General features: G+C 35.3%; 1 protein-coding gene across 1 annotated transcript; it reads right to left on the bottom strand.

Annotated features, from left to right (window-relative positions):
• Positions 1-1,911: 1,911 nt before the first annotated feature.
• Positions 1,912-20,101, bottom strand: LOC144966020 (polycomb group RING finger protein 3-like). Its single transcript, XM_078901997.1, has 10 exons — positions 19,820-20,101; positions 17,425-17,573; positions 15,701-15,854; positions 11,884-11,980; positions 11,246-11,301; positions 10,772-10,834; positions 10,396-10,478; positions 9,316-9,459; positions 6,802-6,882; positions 1,912-6,054 (listed from the first exon to the last, which is right to left on the bottom strand). Exons 3-10 carry the CDS (start codon positions 15,807-15,809, stop codon positions 6,007-6,009), a joined length of 681 nt encoding a protein of 226 aa, XP_078758123.1. The 5' UTR covers positions 15,810-15,854; positions 17,425-17,573; positions 19,820-20,101; the 3' UTR covers positions 1,912-6,006.
• Between the last annotated feature and the right edge of the window lie 72 nt (positions 20,102-20,173).

The raw sequence follows: 20,173 nt of genomic DNA, 5'->3' as shown, positions 1-20,173 counted from the left end.
CACCATCAAGAACAGAAAAGAAAAAAGCAGTGACTTCAAACAAATGCAGATGTTCCTTTGCATTCTTAACTCTCTTGAGACAGGGTTTGTTTGGTTTTTTTTTTATACCTCAACACGCATTGAAGACTGACATTTTAGGGTTTTTAAAAGCAAAATTATTCACAAAGTTGTTGTATCTTAATGAAATTTGATGTGTAAAAAGTTTGATATTTACTATTATATATAAAATAAACTGCACCACTCGAACTGTTATAGTTTTAATGATGTGACTTATTGAAAATGTGTATGTTTGGTCTTCTGCAAAAATTCTGGGAAATTGACTTGAATAAAATGGGCATTGTAATTCTAAAATCTGTTTTTGAGTGTAAATTATTTGTTCAAGAACGCATTGAAATCATTTTTAAAAAAATAAAAAATCACCTGAGTCAAACAACACTTTTAGGATCAGAAGCTAAGAATGTCACTAAATATCAACTGACTTGCTCTAAATCTCTATAAAATCGAAACTTGTAACTGAATATCGATACTTCCCTGCACCATTCAGTAGTAAAATGTTTAACTAACATTGGAGACGAGTCCTGCATGCATGAGCACTTAAAAAACGAAAATAATTTTCACAATGTGCGACCCTGCATATATTATGGGATTAGTCTACACAGCTGGCAACCAGTCCTGTACATTTACAGGATGTGTCCCAAGAGTGTGAATTCTTTACCCTCTCCATCCCCCATTTTTTGTTTGCTCCGCTATAACAACTTTCTTTAATGACAATCATTCTGGTCCTGACAATGTCTGATTTTTTACTTGCGTACCACACTTTTAGGTAATTTTAGTGCCAGTAAAATTGAAGATATTGAGGGAAATGTTTGTTTGTTTTTAAGTGTTTTACGGCACTTGCAGCACATTAAGGTCATATCAGTGCCAGTAAAAACAAAGAAAATGGGATAGTAAAAAGGTTCAAGAATTACAATTAAAGCACCCAAGAAAAGGTAAGACAAAGGGGAATTGGTTCAAATAGGAAACAGATGTAGATTCCAAGAGCACACTGTCAAAGTACTTAGTTTGAGATCACCTAAAAGTCTCATCAGACAAGCACAGGTCCCCACTAAGAGGAACACGCTCAAATGTTTACAATCTTATATAATATTTTGACAAAACATAATACAGTGCAATAACAGAGAGATGATTTACAAGGAAAAAAAATATCACCTCCCAAAACTCTAACTATACATTTGTTTCCCTCCCAGTCAGGGCATCCGACCAGGGCCAGAACAAAACAAGTAATCTCATTCCAAGACAAAGACAGAAAGCAAATTGGAAAACAGATATAAGGGGATAGAGGACACAGTAGTATCTCCCTGCCCACTATGGGAGATCAGGAACCCCACCCAGAATGAGGGAAAGGTTTGACATCTAGAGTTAAAGCAATAAAGAAAAAGTAAGACAAAGGGGACTGGTTCAAATTGGGAACAGAGGATTCCATGAGCAATCTATCATAATGCCTGCCTATTTTGACATTACCTAAAAGTCCCATCTAGGCACAAGCCAAGGTCCCCAAATACACTCAAATCTTTACAAAGTATATAACAGAGAGATGATTTACAAAGGAAAAAATATCATCTCCATCTCAGCTAAGGATCCCTGCCAGGGCCAGGGGAAAAAAAATGAGCAATGCCAATCCAGAACAAAGATGAGAGCAGCATGGAAAACAAATAAATAGGGGTAGTACATATAGCAATAGTGACCTCTCAGCACACCTTGGGAGGTCAAAAATCCTACCCAGCCAACAATGTTATTATAGATAGGTTGCACTGTATTTAGTTTGATTCTAACTGACCATAGAATTCAATGTTAAAAGTTTCATTGATCCAGCAGTAATTTGCCAAAATAAAATAAAAATGATCAAACATATTCATGAAATAAAATCTTTATAACTGGTAAATTGAATCATGTATGCGTATATATAATAAGTAAAAGTATCATTACACCGTTACATTTCATAGGTTTCAGTATCACTCAATTTAACAGCATTTTCTCATCATTTAATAATAATAATAATAATAATAATAATAGTTTATTGCATCCCAAAAATAAAATTGAAAAATGCTTTTCTTCTGGGGATATACGGGACACGTGGCGGGGGCTTAAAACTGCTGTGAACTATAATCCAAAGCCCACGATTATATCAGAAGATATCGAAATTGAAACTTTAAATAAATTTTATTCACGTTTCGACACAGCAAACAAATTTGATATTGAAAATGAAAAACATAATTTAGACAGGGCTTTGGAAGATGAAATGACTATTGAGGTCAGTGAAGAGGAAACGAGATTCGTATTTTCGAAACTAAACGAGAGGAAGGCTGCTGGGCCGGATGGATTGATAGGAAAACTATTAAAGGAATGTGCCCACCAGCTTTCCCCCATTTATACACATATTTTTAACTGGTCCCTCCAATGCGTTTCGATCCCTGAAATTTGGAAAACTTCAAAAATTATTCCTGTTCCAAAAAAAGAAAAACTTGAAACTATGAACGATCTCAGACCTGTTGCACTGACTTCAATAGTCATGAAATCTTTAGAAAAACTTGTTCTTGTTAAAATTAGGAATCAGTTTATGCCATTGAGTGATAGTCATCAATTTGCTTACAAACCAGGACGTGGCGTAGAGGATGCCATTTTGCTGTTTACAAACAACATCTACAGGCATCTAGATCACGCTAGGAGCTATTGCAGATTGCTTTTTGCAGATTTTTCTTCAGCGTTCAATACAATGCAACCTCAGTTGGTTGTTCAAAAATTGACTAGTCTGAATTTAAACAAGTATATAATTGCTTGGGTGCTCGAATTTCTTACGGAGAGAGCACAATATGTTCAATTAGGACAAAACAAATCTTCCTGTATAACTACAAATACTGGTGCTCCTCAGGGTTGTGTATTGTCCCCTGTATTATTCACAATATACACGAATGACTGTAGAAGTCAAAACCTGAGTGTACCTTTAATAAAGTTTGCAGATGACACCGCTCTTCAAGGCCTCATAACAAATGGCAACGAAGTGGCTTATAGGCAAGAAATTGATAGATTTGTGTCTTGGTGTGATGCCCACCACCTAGAGCTTAACATAAGCAAGACAAAGGAGCTAGTGATTGACTTTAGGAGAGTGAAGGAACCGATAGAACCGTTAAAATTAAAGGACCAATTCGTCCAGCGAGTTCCTCACTACAAATACCTTGGTGTAACGATTGATGACAGGCTCAAGTGGGATGAACACTTGAAAATAATTAGGCATAAGATGTGCAGACGTACATATTTTTTATCAAAACTCTCTCAGTTTAGAATAGATAAAACCCTCTGCACATTATTTTATAGAGCAGTCATCGAAAGTGTTTTGTCATTTTGTATAACAGCTTGGGGAGGCAATTGCTTAGCAGTGGAAAGGAACAAAATAAATTCAAATATTAAAAAATCCATTAAACGCTATATAAATGATGTTGACGATGTAGATCTTTTATACGAGAAATTTTGTATAAATAAAATAACTAAAATATTAAATGACCAGTATCATCCACTAAGACCATCAATTATTATGTCAGAAAGAAGTGGTCGCCCTTTCTCTATTTCAACGAAAACAGAGAGACACCGAAAATCTTTTCTGCCGTCCAGTATTAGGCTTTATAACAACAAGCAATAATCATTTTATATAATTATTTCTCATTTTTACTTTAAAAAAATATAAATATTAATTTATTAATTTATTTGTTTTGCAATCTTTTCAATTTTCAATTTATAGTGACAGTTTTAACTATTTTACAGTGTTTGAAATTATTCATATTATAAAGCGCAGCTCTGGTTATAGAGCTGCTCCTTTTTTATATATATACATCCTATTTCCATTGTATTTTTATCTTATGTGTAAATTATAACACGTCTGTACAAAAAATTTCCTTTTTGGGATGCAATAAAGTATTATTATTATTTACTTCATGAACAAAATAACAATAACAATAAAGCTGCTGAGGTATTTCTTAGACATGGAAATAAATATTGGTGTAGTCTGTGTGTGTTTTTGTCAAGGAGTGTAACATTGCATCATTGTTCTCAACATATTAAAAATACAGTGCATCTCGTTAAACCTAAACAACATAAGGAATTGATTGCAAGATGAGTTATATTAAGAAACGTCCTGATACACAATTTTTCAGACATCCAAAATAAAAATGCTAGAACAAAAGTAAACATAGACTAGATTGCAGAGATAACTTTGTCATAGCACTGTTAACAGTCGTCCTATAACAAATACAATCATCTGAGAGAGAGAGATAGAGAGAGAGAGAGAGAGAGAGAGAGAGAGAGAGAGAGAGAGAGACAGAGGGAGGGAGAGAGAGAGAGAGAGAGAGAGAGAGAGAGAGAGAGGATAGAGAGTTGTCAATTCAAATACTATGCTGCTGTAATATTTTGTTTTTAGAGTTATAAAGTGATGGCATCACTCTCAGATTATTTCAGCACTAGCAAAAAGGAAAACGATAGAATGGTCAAAAGATCTAGATATCAAGCTCCCAAGAAAGGACTAATATGAAACAGATTATAGCCAAAGCATAAAATATCATTCTTGTGTGTGGTCTGAAACCACTAAAAGTCCCACACTGGTATGGACATGCAATCGCTGTTAAAAAGGATATACAGTGCAGAGCGGATATATCGACAACAGTTATATCGACATGACATCAAAGTCTTTATAACACACTTTATAACATATCGACATGCGAACCATTGGTTCTAAAATCATTTCAAAAGGTCAAAATATCCTGCAGTGAAGTAAAACACAACAGTCAATGAAAATGCAGAGATCCCGCAAAATAATAGTCAAAGAAAAATCAAGTCCAATAACATCTCATGAATAATCATTGATCAGAATCGTGATGTCTACTGTCAAGCCTAGTCCCAGGCCGTGCCATCATATCTCGGTACTGATACCAGTAATGGGAATTCCTGATATCAATATTCTTGAGTTTTAACAAATAGGCTAATGAGAAATGCTCCCTACATCACCCCTTATGTGCTAGAACGTCTACCTGTCTTCACAAGCTGCCCGGCCAAGCCTGGTCTGGAACCTAGACTGAGTGTCAGTAAATGGCACAGACCTCTTGCCCCGCCCTCCTCACCAAAAAAAAAAAAAAAAAAAAAACAAAAAAGAGAGGAATTTTTAGAAAATGAAAAATTAACAAAACTATTTCTCAATTTGTCTAAAATGCAGTGCCGATGCTCAGCTTATCAGCCTCGATATTATGGGCATTTGAGGTCCTTGCCAGTCCTCAGGAAAGGGTCCTTAAACTTAATCCTGGCCTTCAGAGACAGACCAAAATATTAGACTATTAAAGTCATATCGGCCCTTTTAAAGGCCACCAAACCATCAAGATTGACTTCCCTTGTTATTTTCTGGCATTTTATTTTTATCATTAGTTTCCCTTTTATTTTTAGAATGACTGATATATCGAAATCACGCTTATATCGACATGTCGATATATCCGTTCTCAACTGAACTTTTCTAATATTATACCAGAAAACTAAAGACATAATATACAATGGAGAGATGAGTGAGAAAGAAGAAATAAACTGTCAAATGGATTTATCTTTTTATGAAAGATAAACCCATTTGACAGAGCCCAAGCAAAACAAAATACATCTCATTTCAGAGCATGGAGAGCCACATGGAATGGACAATTGAACAAAGAAGGATAGAAATAGAAGAGATAGCGAGGGAGTGGGTAGATGTAGAATCTATTCACCCAGAATGCGTATACTTTTGTCATTTTCAATAACATAATTTAGAAGCAGTGAAACATATCAATGCTCCAATTGATCCTTTCTTCTATACATTAAAAAACAAAAACAGAAAAAAAACAACTTGCTCCTTCATTCTTACATGTACAATAAACATCACTGACTCAATAGAAGTTGGTTAAAATACTATATATATATAACAAATGTAACAATTGGTAAGTGTCATAAATCAGCAACCCTCTGTCGGTAATGGAGTAACAACGGAGTATCCTGAAAGATGAAAAAAAAGCAAAAAAAAAAAAAGTCATCATTCAGACGATCTAGTAAGTGGTTATTGCACAGGTCCATTATGCATAATTTTAAGCTTTTTTTCATATTTATGTCATAAAATTATGTATGTGACTATAAACAAGAAACAGTAATCTAATGAGTTCTGGAATAATGTTCTTAGTATTTAAGCAAAGGCAAGGATGGCATTTTGCACACATATTCCTGTCCACCCAGCAAAGATCCCAGCTTGGCTAAATCTAACAGAAAAAGTACTTTGCAATGTATTAGCACCCAATCCAAATGTGGCAAGCAATAAAATTGTTACTTCTGTTCAATGCTACAGATACTGGTATAGACTCTGATTCCAGGAGTTGTAATAAAAGTATTATAAAGATCTGAATTTCTTAATTTAATAAAAGTATTGCATGAAAATAGCGATATAGTGTATGCATGTCCCAATAATGTTGAACTGTCCTTCGTATTATAAATGCAACTCCAAAATCTTTGAAACCCAATTGTTCCACATATAATGAAAGAAAAAAAATTAAATGTCATGTCAAAATTAATAAACAGAAAAATCCAGGCTTAATGAGAAGATAAATCTAAGGACTATGATGTTTCTGATGATTTTTAAAGACCCACTCCTGGGTCGTATCCATTTAAGTCAGACACACCAAAGGAAATAATAAGATATGTATAAAAATGTATTGCGTAAAAGAAAATGAATATTTGAATGATTGCACTTACCCTGGAACGCCACCTTGTCACGGCAACAAATTTGAGGGTGTGGTCTTTGCCTAAAATCTCTTCATTGCATAAAATGTCAACCTGTAAGAGAGAACATGAAATAAGAGATGTTTTTTTTAGGTGTTTAACTGCGCTTTCAACACTATTTAAGTCATTTAAGCGCCCAGAGTAAGAGAAGCTAAGTCCTTTTGATAACAAAAAGGTTTCATCTTTTCAAAACCCTTTCCTTCTCAAAACCAATCCCTTAAGTAATCATTAAACTTTTTTTTTTCCTGATGCATAAAGCAAAATAGTGGACTATGTTAAATGACAACTGATATCAAAACTGATGATTATCCCTTTCTTCAAAATACATATAATGTAAATCTGCAAGTGTACTCAAACACATCTGAGAACATTTATAGCATTTGGAAATGGAATTACTTGAAACTTCAGGTATGTAACATTCAAATAGCGAGGATTTATTTCAGGGACATTTTTTAGTCTAGAGATGTCAAAGGATACTCAGTACCTCCTGCAATCTGCTGGACTGGCTCATTCTCAAAGTTATGACAATCTTCTTCTAATTTTTTTGAAAATTAGCTTTTGTGTCTAAAAACCAAACATTATTTATCTAAAAATTGATTGATGATTTTTTAAAAAATCAACACATTTTACAAAAGTGTACAGTGCAACCTCTCTATAATGACATTAACGGGAGTGGGGAAAAATGTCATATAATAGTGGACCAACGAAAACTAATGGGGTGTGGTTTAATACTTGATACTTGACTATGGCTGTCTTTTATTCAACCATCTACAGAGGCCATTTGAGCTGAAGTAAGTTACCTTGAAAATAGTGAAATTTCGTTTCTTGAAAAGCTAGAGCCAGCCATATCTTGCTTAAATTAAAAGCTTATCATTCTTAGTTTGTCTACTGTTATCTTCACCTGATCTATAATGATAGGCAACGACATTGAAGTGTTGATCGCTCAACTGTCTAAACTACATCAGCACAACTGCATCAATATCAACAGTCATCGGTAGTCGCTGTTTTCCCTCCCAATCCCATGCTGTATGATATTCTCTAGATTTGTGATGATCGTTGTCATGTTATGGGGGAAAGACTGAGGCCCGACTACAGGCGAGGCAAAGCAAGACAAAAAAGTAAGCTTAGGTGGAAGAATTCACTCACCCGAGCACTTGCTCACATGCCAATGATATCATATTCAGTGAGGTAGAAGTAGGATTGGACATCATGATTCATTTTTGCATTCATGGTCAATAGCACATTACCATATAACTGAGGTGTGTTTCATTGGTGTGGAATATTCACTAGCTGGTCGACAGCCAAGGTGTGAGCGAATGCCACCGGGGTCAACTAGCTAGTGAACACTTGTGCAATGTGATGTGCCAAGTAAGTAGGTTGTAGTCTCGCTTTGCATCACCTACAGAAAACACCCACATCAGCTGGTCCGAGGGAATTGGATATCATCGATTGGTCAATCAAGCATTTTCATTAGCTAAGACCATGGGATTTCATTGGTAGAAAGCAAACAATTTCATTGGACCAGAAATTTTGCCATGGCTGTCAATTTGAATTACCGCTATATCAATATAACTATTCAGGGTTTTTATTAAAAGGTATGTCATTATGTTGAGTTATTAATTACTAAGGTATATAGGAGGAAAAAACGGGGCTTGAACACATGTCACTATTAGGAGGAGGTGCGGCTATGTGATCTAGGGTTTGAGTCCCACTTTGAGCGGCGCATAGTGAGTTATTGAAAAATGACTTTTGCTCACATTCTTTCACCTTACTCAGGTATAAAATGAACAACTGGTTTTAAACAGTGTTGTCTCAGTCCGAATAAAATTGTAATATCCCCTAACAGGCATCGTCCTACATGTTAAGTATTGGCGCCGGCTAGGGACCCCTTGTAAAGCACTTCATGCACATTCCGTGATATATGCCATAGTGCCATATTGCACAATATAAATGCTCTACATGGTGCTATAACAAATTTCGTTATAAGTGGGCTGCACTGTAGTTATGGTCTTTCAAAGAAAAAAAAACCAAAACAATAACAATAAATAAAAATATCTGATGGCATGTCAGCTTAACAGTCAAACAATGGTGAAAAATGCCATACAAGGAAGGGAAAAGTGAGAATAGCAAAATAAAGACTATAAAGCAATGATTAAAAAAAAAAATTACATTTTTTAAACCCCTCCCCCCTCCCAAAAAAAAACCCCAATAAAATAAAATGTTTAAAAATTATTCAAGCCAAGACTCTATGTTATTAGCTTCCATGTATAGTAAACTAATGAAAAAGCAATAACAAATTCAAAATGAAATTGCCTGGTCCCACAAATACTTTGGTGAATTGAGACGTAATCAAACATCATGGTATATGATATAAATGACAAGTTGAATAGAATTTTTCATGAGTTTACCTGGTTAGGCATAATATGAATGTATAGAAGACTTTTAAACTTTTCCCCCAATAATTTTGAAGACTGTAAACATACTTACATCTTTGAAACGATTCACATTGTTATAAATTTTGAAGGAAACAAATTTCTTCAAATGTGTGATGGTTGCTTGTGATGATATTCGTAAAAATCTCCTTTTGAGATTCTTCAAATTAGATGCTTTACACTCCAAACAAATATTAACCTTGAGAGAGATAAAAAATAAAATAAAACAAACATGAAACATGAAGTATTCATGAAAAAAAAATGTCAAAAAGATTGCAATAATTAATTAGAATCAACCAGTGCTCTTAACAGGTGAAAGACAAAAAGGCTGAAAATTATAAAACTTATAAATAAAAGTCCCTAAAACATCATCTCACCCCAGCCCTTTGCCCTATCAAGTTGACCATCAACTTATCCAAGTCAACTACTAGTCTTGTGTCACTTTAGACACTTGATGCTGGCCTGTCTAGGCTGACATCATTAAACTAGGTCTACAAAATTCATGCAATCGAACACAGGTGAAAAATTATGACACAAGACAAGATGGCATTGATTTTATCCGCCTGAACTACTCCCCATTCAAGATATATAAAAACAAACTCAGAGATTATACTGAATTGAAACCAAAAAAAACCCAAAAAAACAACAACAAAAAACAACAGATTTTGTTCCAATGACATGAACATCGGATACGACCACAAAATTGTCAGAGATGCTGGGAAGGATGGAATTCCAACAAAAAGCAGAAAATTAAGAGCACTGATCAACTATTAACTCACTCAATCCTAGAGATTTTTGCTACTTTTCAAAATGGAAAAAAAAAAGTACTAAAAATGAGCATGTACATGTTTTATTCAACTACCATAAACATGCAAAAACTAGATACATTAGTTTTGATACTACGCCTGTAATTTGTCTCAGAACAATTTAACATATAAGCATGGGGTAAAAGTAATCCATGTAAACTATGGATAATATTGTCGGTCTTAGGGTTGAGTGAGTTAAGTAATGTCATTCTAATAATTTAAAAGATATTTAAACAGTGGTAAAAATGAAGGCCCCCTATAATCATGCAAAAGCCATAATGATCACGTAAAGGTAAAAATAATTTGCTTTATATATGGAGCATCTTTACCTGTTCATCACTGCGGTGCATATCATCATCTTGGCTATCTTGGTTTTGTGGTTTTTTGTATTCAAATCCATTTTCTTCATTATCTGTTTATTTTTTAAAAAAAAGAATAAATAACGATGTCTGAGAAAGCTTATTACATTAATTATAAATTAAATGAGAAGTCTCTCCAAGCCATTAACCTGCTCTTGTTAATTGCATTAAGTAAAATTATGTGAATCCATTAATTAATAAAGCGGTGTCTTAATTCACTCACAATAGAAAATTTAGCCTCATAGACAATGCATTAAAATTGTAAATTATGTTATCCATTTCATTTTCCAGATTTTGTTCTTGGACCCTTCATGAAAGAACAATAAGATCCTCAAATGAAAATTACCATTAGCAGAGGGCACAGGCAATCCTTTCTTTCTGTAAAAGTCCTGGATTCTTTTACTTTCCTCTGGGGGAAAAAAAAATGTTTTTATACTTTTATAGCATTAATAATATTTAACAATGAAATGACAAAAACATTAATGCAATGTTTTCTTTATCCACTCTGCTATTTCACATAGGATAGAAACAAGATGGTTGTCTGATTTTGTTATCTTATACAATTTGATAAAATGTATGAAATATGTAAATTAAGTGTGCAATTAAGTGGAGTGAAATGTATCTGTAAGTAACACAGGAGATTATCATTGATTATTACTGCTGAATACCCCCCCCCCCCCCCCCCCCCCCCCCACATTTCTTCTCAAAGGTATTATTATGACTTGTTTCGCAGGTAAAAATTAGTGGTCCATAATTTCCTTTCTCATTACCCTTACACTTTTATAGGTGTGTAAACAGCTGAAAGGAACAATATACTTACTCTCTTGTAACTTTGGCACTAATTTATATACAATGTCCTGCATAGTTCGATCAAAACTGAAATAAAGAAAACATTGATCTATTGACAATTGTCCTTCCTATAAAGCAATTTTATTTGGCTAAATGAAGAATATTTTTTTGGCCAAAGACTTACAAAGAAAGAAAATTTAAAAGATAAAAAAGAATTTATATTTTACAAGGTCACGAAATAAAATCTAAATATTCCCATGTGCAAGTAGGTTAGGCAATAAAAGCCTGAAATCCATTTCCAACAAACTCAAAAAGCCTGAAACCTATTTTGAAATATGACATGCTGCGACACAACAGTATTATAATGTGGAGGTGATCTCGAGGCCGGAAAGAAATTAAAATCCATTTCAAAAAGCCAGAATTCAGGCTAGGCAGGAAATCCTGCACACATGGACATCTCCACAGGGATTTAAACCTGCAATTTTCCAGTATAAAGATGAAGGACTTACCACACTATAGACTTTTCCTTTGTAATTGAAATAAAATCTTGACATAAAAAATCCTATAGACAAGTAAAAATCCTAAATCTGCAGATCCAAGACATTTCTGGGATACGACAAATGATAAGACTTTTTTATTTCTTGAAAATTTAATTCCCAATATACATACCTTATATAATTTAAAGGATAACTTTGGTGTATCTCTATTTGACATTTTGGGCATGTGTTCTTTTCCTCCAAATATTTGACAATGCAACTTTTGCAGACTGGAATAAAAAGAAAAGAGTTAAAAAAATAACTTTATATACAAAATAATAATAACAATAATAATGATGATGATGATGATACTAATAATAATAATAATAATAATAATAATAATAATAATAATAATAATAATAATAATAATAATTTAATAAAAATAATAATAATAATAATCTATAATCTTTTAAAAATAGGGTTGGGAATCAACACTGTTCTGTACAGCCAAGGTTAAATCTTTAACTTTAACATGAAACACTGGAAAATCTAAAAAGTTTAAAACTATTTTTCACAGATTGATATACAGGTAACTCATAAACCTTTATTAAATTAAGAATGATTTGATATACAGGTAACTCATAAACCTTTATTAAATTAAGAATGATTTGATTTCCCATTGACACAAATATTTACAAAAATCTGATAAGAGCATAATGCTACAGCCTTTTTAAGACCGTGACCAATCAAAATGCGGGATTTGTGACACCCCCCCTCCCCCAATCCCACTCGCCCATCCTATCTGATTTTTAACATTATTTATTTGTTTATTGCACCTGGAAATGAGAGGTGTTGGGTTCGAAATGCACATCAATTTCCTTTCAGCAAGCGGGACGTCCGGCCCAGACCTTGCAGCTCCCCAAGAGCGCAAGAGCAATGATTGGTTTGAAGCCAGAATTACTGAGATGGAGCCAGTCATTGATGCCAAGCGCAGCGCACTTGTCAGCTATAAACATAAACCGAGTCAGAGGAACCTGCAGGCGCTGCGAGCTGCACGCGGCAAAGCACAGCAAACAGCACGACGTTGCGCCAATGACTACTGGCTTCAGTTGTCGGACAACATCCAGCAAGCGTCTGAAAGTGGCAACATAAGGGCCATGTATGAGGGCATCAAACAGGCGACAGGCAAATCTACAAAGAAAACTGCACCTATTAAATCCAAGACAGGGGAAGCCATCACTGACAAGGACAAGCAGAGGGGTAGATGGGTAGAGCACTACTTGGAACTCAACGCCAGAGAAAACACTGTCACCCAAAAAGCGTTAGACGCAATTGAAGAACTGCCAGTACTGGAAGAACTAGACGCAGAACCAATCATGGAGGAGCTCAGCAAAGCAATCGATGCTCTGGCCTGTGGCAGAGCACCCGGTGACGACAGCATTCCACCCGAAATCATCAAATGTGGAAAGCCAGCCCTCTTGGAACCACTACATAAACTCCTGTGTCTTTGCTGGAGAGAAGGCAAGGTACCCCAGGATATGCGTGATGCCAAGATTATCACCCTCTATAAAAACAAGGGAGACCGTAGCGACTGTAATAACTATAGGGGAATCTCTCTACTGAGCATTGTGGGTAAAGTCTTTGCGCGCGTTGTCCTCGCTCGACTGCAAGTCCTCGCCGAACGTATCTACCCAGAGTCGCAGTGTGGCTTCAGAGCCAAGAGGTCGACAGTGGACATGATCTTCTCAGTACGTCAACTTCAGGAGAAATGCAGAGAACAGCAGATGCCCCTCTACATTGCATTTATTGACCTGACAAAGGCATTTGACCTTGTTAGCAGGAAGGGCCTTTTCCAGCTGCTAAAGAAGATTGGCTGTCCTCCTCAGCAGCTTAGCATCATTGCCTCCTTCCACGACGACATGAAGGGCACCATTAGCTACGACGGTGGAGCCTCTGAACCCTTCCCCATGCGCAGCGGCGTGAAACAAGGCTGTGTCCTCGCACCGACTTTGTTTGGTATATTTTTCTCCTTACTGCTGAAGTTCGCATTCAAAGAGTCCCCAGAAGGAGTCCACTTACACACCAGAAGTGATGGGAAGCTGTTCAATCTGGCAGGCTGAGAGCAAAGACCAAGGTCCGCACAGTCCTCATAAGGGAAATGCTATTTGCAGATGATGCAGCTCTATGCGCGCATACCGAGGAAGACCTTCAGCGGCTGATGGACAGGTTTTCCCACGCATGCAGGGAATTCGGGCTGATGATCAGCATCAAGAAAACAAATGTAATGTGTCAGGATGTCCCCTCTATACCAGCAATTTACATTGACAACGAGGAGCTAGAAGTCACTGATCACTTCACATACCTGGGCACAACCATCACCAGCAACCTCTCACTTGATGCAGAATTAGACAAGCGCATCGCCAAAGCTGCCGCTGTCATGGCACAACTGAGCAAGAGAGTGTGGGTCAACAACCAACTCACTTTGAACACCAAACTCAGAGTATACCAGGCATGTGTACTCAGTAGCCTACTGTATGGCAGTGAATCCTGGACAACATATGCCAGACAGGAGAACCGCCTGGAAAACTTCCACATTCGCTGTCTACGACGAATTCTCGCATCAGGTGGCAGGACAGACTCACTAACAATGCAGTGCTAGAAAGAGCTAACTCCCTCAGTATGCATCTCATGCTCTGCCAGCGACGTTTGCGATGGCTTGGTCACGTACACAGGATGGACAATGGACGCATACCTAAAGACATCATGTACGGTGAACTAGCTTCTGGACGGCGACCAACTGGCCGTCCAGCTCTGCGCTTCTATGATGTCTGCAAACGAGACATGAAATTGACAGGCATCGACTCAAACACCTGGGAGTCGCTTGCTGACGACCGCAGCGGCTGGAGATATGCGGTGATGGAGGGAGTGAAGAGAGGTGAGGAGAGGAGAAAGACGAAGTTTAAGGAGAGGAGAGCAAGGAGGAAAGAGAGGCAGCAGATCCAAATACCAAACGCACAGTCAAACTATGTGTGCAACAACTGCGGTAGAGACTGCCATGCAAGGATTGGTCTGCTGAGTCACACCCGTCGTTGCTCTCAACAAGACTGATGAGACTAAAGTCATACAGGGCGCAAACCATCGTCTCTCGAGACGGAAGGATGCCTACTACTACTACTACTACTACTACTATTTGTTTATTTATAACCTATGTTAATTTTCACAATAACTGCCTTTCATAATAGCCTTTATTTCTCCGCAAACATTGTGGGTTCTCCACTAATAATAATAAGAATTCCACACCTTTCCAAAGCCCTATAAAATTTTCCACTGATCCACCTTGGGACTAACGTGAACAAAGGAAAAAATTTTGATTTAAAGCTTGCTTACTAGGATTAAGTTAAATGAATCGTAATAACCGTTTGCTTACAAGAATAATTTCAACAATCATCGTTACCAAGTTATTAAAAGCATGAAATGGGGCACTCAATTTAAGAAGAATTTATTTTTTTCGTCTTCAAATTATGTCAGACAGAAAACAATTTCCCCATGTAGCCTTCAAAGTCGTAAGCTCAGACATGAAATAAAGCAGCCTTACTCATATGACTAATAAATAATTAGGATAAAAATAAAAAGCTACAGAGATCAATTTACAAGAGGAAAGGAAAACATTTCTCTCTTCCAAAACTATGTTCCTATGTCAGCACAATTTCTGACAGGGCTCAGCTGAAACCACATGGTCTTGTTCCAGAATGGACAGGTAGAAAGAGATAGAAAAGATGGCAAGGGTATATAGATATGAAGAATGAATCAGCCCAGGCAGCCATGATAAAAGGAATTCCATTAAATACGGAGAGAACTTAGATGTATCACTATTATCCAGAATGAGCTTTGAGGACTTAACACAATGGTAAACATGAATGAATCAATGTTGACTATTTAGAAATTATGTTATTCAATCAAAGTAATAATATTTCAATAAATCATTATCTGAAGATAATCATCACACTCACATGTATGGAGACATTCTGTGATAGTTGTAGAATCTACAAGGTAACCCTTGCAGATATAGCAGGTTATGAACTGATTGACTGTTTTCAGTCGTACTTTTCTTTCCATCATCTTGCAGACTCACTAAAGCGACATCTCAAAAAGATTACATATTATCTGAAAGAGAAAGGAAATAGAAAGTAATCGATTAAAAATGTTCACTTTTATTAATACACAAAAAAATTCAAAATGTCAGGGGGTAAAAATTTGAATCACATCCAAATCCAAAAGTTAGTAAAATTTCAAGGGGTCTCTAATTTTATAAATAACACTTTGACTTTCAGACAATAACTATGACCTTTTTAAATCAAATTTTACTGACACCAAATACATGATACTTACTTAACTTACTGACTACCGGGCATTTATGAAGAATTGCACACATTGTTCCACACGTTTTTGGCACTTTTAAATATTTATGGGTAATTGATTGAACTGAACAAAAAAGTTTTGAATGAGAACTACATTTTGTATGAACTTTTGAAATATACACAAATTTTAATCTCACAAAAAGTTTCTGAAAAAAAATGTCTATGATGAAATAGCATTTGAGACTTTCAAAAAATGAAGCTTTGTGTGTTATATTGAGTCTGAATCAATGTCAGTACCAGATTTGTCTATTTTCTTGCTGATGCTGTTGTTGATGTAAACAGTGATATTTGTTAGCTGGAGTTACTTCCCTTACAAGCCAACTACACAAAAACTTATCAACAAAATTCAACCAAACTTGGCATGACACAAAACCAATTCATATGTGAGACCAATGCCACACAAGTAGTGGGAATAGCAAGTGCTCTAAAAAATAGCAAAGTACAGCCGACAGGGGTTGCAGCATCAGTACCAGCAATCTAATTCCCGGGATTGGTAGCCAGTGAGTTAAAGACAAAGTTTTAAAGAGAAAGGATGGGATTGAGGAAAATAAAAAAGGCTTGACAATAGCGTGATTGAGATGTAGACATCAGGGGAACTAAAAGCACTCATGGAATGATTCACTACAGACCAAGATGTAAGCATCAGTGCTCTTAATCTTCAAAGGTGAGAGTCAAAAAGTCTGAAAATTATAGGCAGCAGCTCCCCACCCCCTCTCGTCAGATGCGAAAAGTACAAATTTCCGTAAAATTACAGATGATTGGAAGCACCGTACACTTAAAATGTGTATTGTGATTTTTTAAAAATATAAAATTAATAAATCAAAATTATGTAAGATGAACAAAAATGTTTAAGTTTAAGAATACTCATTTTTATAATAGGTTGGTAGTACTGTGTGCACCTGCCTGGGAAAAACATGGATTTGAGGAAAACTAATCACTTTCTAGGGTATTGATCATTCATGAATCTGCTGTTTCTAAAGGCACATTTTTTACATGAAAGTCTGAAGATGACAGCTCCATTGCCCATAAAAACAGAAAAATTACATTTTACCTTGAGTGTCTTATTGGTGTTTCTTCCCAGACAGGCACACATATATGCAACGATCTTACATTCTTTGCAAATAAAAAACTGTGTTTTTAAAAACAAAACCAACTCACCAATAAACTAATAAAAAACAATATCTAAATTTTTAAAAAGAAATGTTTAAAAATATGAAAATGGACATTTATCTTTTAACTACATAACGCATAGCATTACTAGAATCATAACAATTAAGAAAGTCAGAAATAATGAAATTCTTAACCAATTTCCATACTTTTCTCTTTTTTGGGGACATAAAGTAGAGATATACAATCACATATCTTCAGGGTTCAATTGAGTTACGATCTCATCTTTATCCATGATTCTTGTCATTTTGTGTGGTTTCCATGCATGCATACAGAAAATTCAAAGTAATCAGTTCAACTGAGGATATAGTAAAAGAAAATAAATTCGAATAATATATACATATTCATTTTCAAACTAAAACATACATTTTCTAAAATCCTGCCATTGCACAATAATAATTGTTTACTTATATTACATAAATCACATAATAAGAGAGCGGAGATAAAAAGATCAACGCTCATAAACCATGTCTCACTAAGATATACCTGAGCATTGAAATATGACACGTAAGTAGTAAGAATTGCTAGAACAAGAAAATTAAATTGAGGCAGGAGGAGCCAGAGCTGATTAGTACTAGTACCATCATTCACATCATGCTGAAATACGTTGAAACAGGTTATTTATCTACCAGACTTTCATGTCAAAAAAGATGTCTTAAATTTAAATGAGCAGTTTTAGACTAACAATTTAAGTTTTACATATAGAATAAGCACACTTTCACTACTGTTTTCCTAATGCCTAATCATCGTCTTGTACTTGTGTCATCGCGTAGTCCCTACTGGACAATGAGTGCACAGCGTTGAACACCAGACTCAAAAGGACCTTGAACTTTCAAGAAAACATCTTGTTCAATAAAAAGTGCGACAAGACAATAGTTTGTAAGTGGACATATTGAAGAATGCCAATTATTACCAAAAAAAAAATAAAATAAAATAAAAATAAAGGCTAACTCTATTTGCAGTAGAACTGTAAATAATGGATATTGATATAGTTCATTTCTGTTATTTGCAGTAGTACTGCAAATGCTCTGTTTGGGCTCGTTCTGTATTTGCAGTAAGTAGTAGCCTACATGTTCCGTTATTCTATGCCTAGAGTTTTGTTGTATAGAGGGTTGGGCACACTATAAATAAACGGCATCATTATTATTATTATTATTATTATTAATATTATAATTATTATTTCGCGTTTCGTTATTTGCAATAATACTACATACAGTAATTTCTGTTCCTCTTCGTTATTTGTAGTAGTACTGCATACTGATAAGATTGTTTCGTATTTGGAGTAGTGATTGGTTTAGGTTGTGGTATTGCATTTGATAATAATGATAACATGATGATGAGAGACTAACGAGAGAGAGAGAGAGAGAGAGAGAGAGAGAGAGAGAGAGAGAGAGAGAGAGAGAGAGAGAGAGAGAGAGAGAGAGAGAGAGAGAGTGAGAGAGAGGAGTTTCTGGAACCCTTATAAAATATATTTAACTAAAATTAAATAAAACAATAAACTGGGATAGAACAATTCATTAAAGTAATATAAAAGATAAATTATGATGTGAATTAATGATCAAGTCAGAGAGGTGGGGGAATTTTCATGGTTTGGATTGGAGTAACAAAAACAAAACATTAGTATTAGTAGTAATTCTTCTACTACAAATAAGCACTGCGAAAAGTAAAATTAAAATAACAAACTGAACTACTGTTCACTGTGTTCGCTGGTGCTACTGCTATACTATAGGTAGACTATATCTATTGACTAGATATCTAGATTTAGATCTATTGAGGAAGTGTCTAGGGAGACCAAATGTTCCATTTTAGCTAGGGAGACCAAGATTTTGGCTTCCTGGTGTAAAACCGTATTTTCTTTCTGTTTAAGAGGCGAGTTTTTTTCTTCTATTTATTTATTGCTTGATTGTTTGTTTTTTAAAAGTTTTGACATATTATCATGTAACACCCCCCCCCCCCCCCCCCCCAAAAAAAAAGGCAGAAGAGAGATTGCAAGTTATCGGCCGTCCAACAAAAATTATTATTAGGTAATTCATTTTTTTCTTCACTAGAGAGCCATGATTTTGGTCTTCCAAAGTAGTAAAACTGTATTTTCATACACTACATAACTGAAATAACTGTTTCTTTATTATGTTGTGGAGTGTAGTTTTGTTTTAGGCCGTAATTCCCCACTCCCTCCCACAAAAATAAAAAAGAGAAAAGACAGAAGAGAGATTGCAAGTTATCAGCCGTCTAACACAAAAGTGTTTTTCTTATATTCGTTTTCTTTCTCTTTTTTAAAATGTTTTTTTTTTAAATTCTTCAATTTCCTCTTAGTCTTAGTTTCAACTTCATTTTCATTTAATTTTCTGGGAGAGGCATTGGATGGTCATTGACATTGGCATTCATCAATCAGGCCTAGGCAGGCTAAGTGGCTTAAGTCCAACAGTTTAAGTTCAGTTTGCAAGTCAAATTTGAAGAATCAATGTTTTTTCTCATTAACGCAATGAATAGCAAAAGAAAAAAAACAACAAAAAAACTAAATATTGATCTGACACAACCACTCACTTTGCTAGTGGCCAAGCCAGCAGTCAGAGTCAGTCAGTGTAGAGGTAGAAGACTCAAGACTCAGCAGACCGATCTGTAACCGGCTGGAAAATGAATATCAAGTTATGATCCTATACTTGTAATAGAAGCAGTAAAAAGCTTGGCCCAAGGGACAATTAAAGAGACTAATAACTTTAAACATATCAAAGACACAATTAATTTATATTTTAAAAGCAGCTAATTCACCACAGCAACAAAGAGCAATGCAGTCTCAGTTTATTTATAATCAAGTCAGCCATTTACACTTTTTATTATTTTTTGGCTGTAAAAAGTCCATGTCTCAAGGAAGACGATTGGCTTAATGGATTATAATGA

This window comes from Berghia stephanieae, chromosome 2 (assembly GCF_034508935.2).
Source record: "Berghia stephanieae isolate SIO BIC M18660-M18661 chromosome 2, UCSD_Bste_1.3, whole genome shotgun sequence".
NCBI lineage: Eukaryota > Metazoa > Mollusca > Gastropoda > Nudibranchia > Aeolidiidae > Berghia > Berghia stephanieae.
This window is presented reverse-complemented; position numbering and strand designations above follow the sequence as displayed.

Excerpts from the sequence above, each read along its gene's own strand:
- LOC144966020 (XM_078901997.1), bottom strand. The coding sequence starts at position 15,809 with ATGATGGAAAGAAAAGTACGACTGAAAACAGTCAATCAGTTCATAACC. Across the intron at positions 11,981-15,700 it reads CACAGAATGTCTCCATACAT|TCTGCAAAAGTTGCATTGTC; the intron begins GTGAGTGTGATG and ends TTTTTATTCCAG. Across the intron at positions 6,883-9,315 it reads ATGTGAATCGTTTCAAAGAT|GTTGACATTTTATGCAATGA; the intron begins GTAAGTATGTTT and ends TCTCTCTTACAG.